Raw genomic sequence first — 5,698 nt, forward strand, 5'->3', positions numbered from 1 at the left:
AACCAGCTCGGTGCCGTTCCGTGCCTGCCGTCGGTCCCTTGACAGCCAGGACACCTTGTCATCCCCCAGCAGGCCCGGCTGTCCCCCAGCCCATCCCCTGGGCACAGCGGGGTGCTCACGGCAGGAAAGGGGCCCCCAGGCCTGCTCACAGCCAGGGCGGCGGTCCTGAGGTCCACGCCTCTTGCTCAGAGGGTGATGGGACAGGTCCCTTTGCCCACATCACTCCCCTCCCCTCCCCTCAGTGTGCTGGCAGGGATTTTGAAAGCTGGCGATGGGGGCGAGACGCCCTGGGCCTGTCCTAGAGGAAAGCGGGAGGCAGGGCTGGGGGCTTCAGGGTGAGAGACTTTACTAGAGCAAGGAGGAGCAGGGAGGCGGGGCACCCCCGCCCAGTCTGTGATCCGCACAGGCGTCGCAGGCTGGGCCTGGCCTCGGCCCCAGGCTGAGGGCTAGCGGCAGAAAGGACGCAGAGGCGGGACACGGGAACAGCCGGGGGCCCGGGGGGGGGGGGGGGCCGCTGAGAGGGCAGCCGCCCGATGGCAGGGGTGGGGTGGGAGTGAGGAGGCGACTCCACTGTTGGCTCTTGCTGGAAGAATGAGCTGGAAGGAAGCGGCCCTGGGCGGATGCAGGTGGGAGCGTGGCCTTCTGATGGAGGAGGCTAGGGTGGGCCCCCGAGGGGTGGGGAGGCCCCCTGGGTGCTGGGGTGTGGCCTGGAGGCCTCATTCCAGCAGCATGGGTGGGGGCCCCCTCTTCTGATGGGACGAAGGTCCCCTCCGTCCAGGCTGGTGCAGGTGCGGCACAGCAAGCCTGTCCCTGAGACCCCTCCTCCAGGGACCCCTGGCCTGGGACACGGTGGGCTTGATGTGTGGCTCAGGCGGTGGCCCCGGGGAGGACGGGGGCTTGGCCGCTGTGGGGCAGGGTGCTCCCCACGGCTGGGCTCCAGGGCAGGGGAACCTGGGACACCTCGGTGACCACCCCAGGGGCTGTGGGTGGGCACCTGCCAGGCTTTGACGACGCCGGGAGGAGTGAGGTGCGGTCGGTGACCGTCCATGCTGCGCCCGGGGTCTCGGCCACCGTCATTTAACAGAGACACAAGCATGTGGCCAGAAGGGGTCTCTAAGCTGGGTCCCGCTGGGAAGCAAGGGACCGACCTAGGCTCTGTCTGCTAGCTGCCTCTGCCCCCGTGAGACTTGCTCCCGACCCTACGACGTGGCCATGGAGTCTGGCCCCGTCGCCTCCCGGCATCCTGTGCCGCCATCCTGGCACCCTGGGGAACCCCTAGCGGCCTCCCCCCACTGTGTGGACGTGAGGGTCCCCACCTCTCTGCCCCCGGCAGCCCTGGCCCCCTGTGGCCACCAGCCAGAGCACCCCCACAGAGCACACTCAGTCAGGGGGCAGGTGTTTATTGGGCACGCCAGGAAAGGTCTCCAGGAACGGGGGCCTGGGGGAGGGGAGCGGTTGAAGGGCTCCCCCGGTGGACTGTGAACTTCTAGTCCTCCGACGGGACGGTACTGGCGTGGGAGACGCTCCTGTGAGCGAGAGGGGCGGCGTGGGTTTGGGGGGTGGGGGACCGATGGGGCAGATCCTGTCCCGCGGTCTCCTTCTGCAGACTGGCCCCGAGCCTCGCAGCAGGCCCCCCAGCGCCCCAGGCCCCCACAGTCTTTGGGGGACTCTGTGGGCATCCCCAGGCCGGCACTGCCCCCACAGTCTTCAGGGGACCCCGTGGGCATCCCCGCTCCGGGTCCTGACCGTGGCCCTGGTGGCCGGAGTCTCCCCGAGCTGCCAGCCCTTAGCCACACCCCACCGCTGGCATGGTAGGTGGTCAGTGCCCGTGGAGCAGCACTTGCCGTTTCACCCGGCCTCGAGGGGCCCCCACGCCGCAGCCCCTGCAGGGTCAGAGCTCACTCACCCGGGCCCAGCAGCCTCTCTACGGCCGGGCGTGCAGGCAGCGGTCTGTGGCAGGAGGGGCACAGGTGCTGAGTGGCGGTCCACGCTGAGCCCCTGCGGCCTCCCGAGGCCGGGCTGGGGGTGGGCACTTACCGGGCTGGGTCAGGCTGATGATGTCGGTCGGGCCGGTCCCGTGGCTCCGGCAGTAACTCTTGAACGTGTGCAAGATGTCCCAGCCCGCGGTGGGGGTCCTGCCTGCAGACAGAGCGTCGGGCTGTTCCTCCCCAAGGCCGTTCGGGATAACGGGCCTCGGGTTCTGGGAGCTTGGAGACGGCCTGGGATTTTCAGGGTGCGGGTGGGGCCGTGGGGACAGGAGCTGCCGTGACCGGGGTGGCTGGGCTGCCCGGCGGCTCCGTGTCAGGCCGGAGCAGAGGTGAGGGCCCCATGGAGCCACCCCCGACCCTCGGGTGGGGTCCGGCCCATCGTCTGTGCCCCAGCCCTTGCCGTCCCCACGCAGTGATTCCTTGGTGTTCGTCACGTCGGGACGGAGGGCCGGTGTCTGACGGACATCTGCGGGCGTCGGGGTCCCTAGGCTTGTTTGAAGGCGAGTGAGTCGACGTAGCCGTGTTTGGAAGGTACCGTGGAACACCCGCGAAGGTGCACCCAAGCCACGTGCTCCGCGACCACAGCCCCAAAACCGACCCCCACGAAGCTGAAGCAAACTGGGCCCCGGGCCGCTGGCTGCTGGGGGCAGCTGCGGTGCTGAGGCCGCGGGGGCTGGCCGCTGCCACTCGCCCTCCCCGAACGGTCTCTGCCCCGGGGAGAACCGGTCCGTGCCCCCATGGCAGCTCCCACGTGCTGAGTGCTGAGCCAGAAGTCAGCCTGGGTGCAGCCCGGGGCTCCTGGACGCTTGTACCTCGTGGGCCAGCACAAGAGGCCTGGGGGCCCAAGGCAGGACTGTCAGCCTGCACGTTTACTAAATACGGTCATCTCAGCGCTCCCTGCAACGGGCTGGACTGGGTCCCCTGAAAGGTGCGGTCAGGTCTTTGTCCCTGGGACTTGGGATCTGGTTTAGAAGCAGGTGTGGCTAAGGGTCGGGATGAGGAGACGCTGGGTGCAGGATGCGCCCGAAAGCCAACGGCCAGTGTCCTTAAGGGAAAGGGAAGGGAGGTCTGAGAAAGGAGAAGCCTCGTGGAGGCTCAGGGTGATGAGACCACAGGTCAGGACGTTCTGGTCTTCGCCTCCGGAACCCCCGTGACCAGTGAAGTCCGACCCACGGCCCTTAACCGTGGGCCCGTGGGAGGTCACCTGTCTCCCAAACATGCTTTCCCGAGCCACGTGTCCCAACCCTCCCGCGTCACAGAGAAGACGCGCTCCACACCCAGACCCCGAGGCCTCTGATGACAGCAGGGAGGCGTCACAGCCCACGGGCCACCGTCTGCTAACCTGCTCTTGTGGGACACCGTGTCCCCGGTGGCCTCAGGTACAGCGTGGGGGCCACCGGCCACTGCAGGGTCTCTCTGCTTGTAGGCAGGAGTGGATGCAAGGATGGGGTCGCTCAAGACTTTCCTTTCCGTTCTTGATGCTAAAGCTCAAGGGGACTTCCGTGAACTGCTGACGTGTGTGTGGGTCTCCCCTGTTTGTCTAACACCCGATCGCCGTCCTGTTCCCCCGTGGCCTCATGGCAGCCGACCCCCACCCCCCGGCTCCTGCCGGCTGGGGCAGGAGTTCGCCCTGCCCCGGCGGGGGGCGGTTTCTGGGTGGCGGGCACTCACTGAGGAGGCCCACCATCACCGTCTTCTTCCTGTGCCTCCTGTTGTGGACGCAGAAGGTGACAAAGCGGTGGGGATCCGCCTTCTCCATGAAGATCGTGTTGTGGCCAGCATCTGTGAGTCCGGGGGGTGGGCGGGAGGCAGGGGTGCGGAGTTCTCCGCCAGGCGGGAGCCGGACCCTGGGAGCCCTCCTGTCCCTTTACGGCCATTGACAACTTGGTGCTCGTGACCAGTCAGGCCCCAGGAGGGGGCAGGGCCGGGTGCAGGCTTCCCGCCCTTCCCGGACACCCCTGCCAGCTCACCCCACCCGCCCACTGCCGAGAGGGCCCAAGGGGTGCCGCAGCCCGTGGGTCCCTCCTGTGAGGCGGCGTCCTGGCCGGCGAGCTCCTGGCCGTTCTCTGCCCGGGAGTCCCCGGGGCTCCCCACTCCCGGGCTGGACGAGGCTGCCGGTTCGTACTTACACTTCAGCACGTACTGAAACTTCCTTCTCGTCTTACTTGCCGTCAGTACAATTGGGATACACCTACCCTTTACCCTGGGAGAGGATGACAAGGCCCCCTGGAACCCGGCATCTGGAAGGCGTGGTGTCCGTGGAGCCCCTCGGTGGCGCTGGGTGGGGCTTGGCCACGCTGGGCACTGGACACGTGTGTCCCGTCCCAGGGCAGCGAGCCCCAGCCCTGCCTCGTGCGACCGCTGACCTTGGTGTCCCTGCACCCCACGGGGCCCGGCACGGGACCCTGGACCTCGGCCCCGTCTGGCACCCTCTTCCCAGACTTCTTACCTTCTGTGGACGTGGAACTGCATGGCCTTGAAGGTCACGTGGGTCTTGTGGATGAAGAACATCGTGTCTGAGTCCGTCCTGAGGAGTTTCGGTTCATTGGATGCTCGTGCTATCGAGAACCAATTGCCATCGACCTGCCGAGGAGAGCAGAGGGGGCCGTGCTGGTGCGGGGTGGCGGGGCGGGGGGCGACCCTCCCTCCAGAGGGAGCCCTGAACTGGCCCCTTTCCCGCTGCCCCCAGCCACACCCCCCGACTCCTGATGCCTGCACTGGCTACCAGATTCTCAGTGAAGTTGGGGTCCTGGGGGTGCATGTGCAGGGCCTGGGGGCCACCGAGCAGGGTGAGCAAGAGTGCCAGCCTCAGGACGTTCATGGTGAGGCGGGAGTAGCCGACGGACGAAAGGTGTCCGGAGCCTGTGGCCGTGGCCCTTTTGTCCCCTCCCGGGAGAGGGTTCCGGGCCACGTGGTGGGCCGTCACGGGCTCCCTCCCGCTCCCCACAGTGACCCTCTATTTGTCACGGCCACCGCCAACAATGCCACTTGGCCGCCAGGCTCTGCCCCCTCGGTGCTGGCAGTCCTGCCGTTTCCAGAACAACAGGGCCCGCCTGGGCCGCTTCCGGGATCTGTGCGTTCCCGCTGAGCGCCGGACCTCCAGCCATCGAGGCTGACGCACGGCCCCGGGTGGCCGGGAGGTCTCCTCCGACAGCCTCCCATGCATCGCGGCTGTTTGCTCACGATGTCTGGGCACTTGGCAGGGGGTCTGAGGAAGCTCGCGCCCGGGGCCGGACCTCGATGCGCTGTGAGACGGCCTGGGCTGCCGGTACCTCTCCTGGATCCGCCCATTTGGGCAGAGCAAGGGGAGGCCTAAGTCCCGGGGTAACGGGAGTGGGGTAGGGGCAGCGGGCGGGAGTCAGAGGAACCCCGTCTCCACCGCGGTCCTGTCCTGAGCCTCCCCCTGCGGGGTGACCTGAGCTCGGCTGAATTCTGAATTCGTCCTCAGGGACCCCCAGGGCCCGCGGGAGCAGAGCAGGCCCAGTGCACGAGCGGGTGGCCGTGTCCCCATGGGCTGGGGACACTCAGGTTCTCTGAGCCCCGGTGTGCCGCCCACTTGTGGGCCGCAGGACTCCTTGCGCGTGCTCCCATGAGCGCCCTCGCCCCCCTCCCTCCGGCCAGGCGCCCACACCCCCAGCAAGGCCCGGACCCTGTGCTCTCTCCCCACACCCATCCTCACATCCCCGTGGCCTGCTCCCCTCACAGTGTGA

At 68.0% G+C, this 5,698-nt stretch overlaps 1 protein-coding gene across 1 annotated transcript; it reads right to left on the reverse strand.

Moving 5' to 3' along the window:
* Window positions 1-1,391: 1,391 nt before the first annotated feature.
* On the reverse strand, window positions 1,392-4,881 carry LOC147575172 (uncharacterized). Its single transcript, XM_086683960.1, has 7 exons — window positions 4,714-4,881; window positions 4,438-4,571; window positions 3,959-4,191; window positions 3,660-3,770; window positions 3,331-3,469; window positions 2,801-2,822; window positions 1,392-2,695 (listed from the first exon to the last, which is right to left on the reverse strand). Exons 1-7 carry the CDS (start codon window positions 4,807-4,809, stop codon window positions 1,925-1,927), a joined length of 1,506 nt encoding a protein of 501 aa, XP_086540086.1. The 5' UTR covers window positions 4,810-4,881; the 3' UTR covers window positions 1,392-1,924.
* Between the last annotated feature and the right edge of the window lie 817 nt (window positions 4,882-5,698).

The sequence above is a fragment of the Puma concolor genome, chromosome D4 (assembly GCF_028749965.1).
Source record: "Puma concolor isolate L17-30 chromosome D4, mPumCon1.1.hap2, whole genome shotgun sequence".
NCBI classification, from domain to species: domain Eukaryota; kingdom Metazoa; phylum Chordata; class Mammalia; order Carnivora; family Felidae; genus Puma; species Puma concolor.

Bases quoted from the DNA above. Each gene is read 5' to 3' on its own strand.
- LOC147575172 (XM_086683960.1), bottom strand. From the start codon at position 4,809: ATGAACGTCCTGAGGCTGGCACTCTTGCTCACCCTGCTCGGTGGCCCC. The intron at 3,470-3,659 runs GTGAGTGCCCGC...CTTGAGCTTTAG, and splicing joins GGTGATGGTGGGCCTCCTCA to CATCAAGAACGGAAAGGAAA. The intron at 2,823-3,330 runs GTTAGCAGACGG...TTGGGCCCCCAG, and splicing joins ACGGTGTCCCACAAGAGCAG to GCCTCTTGTGCTGGCCCACG.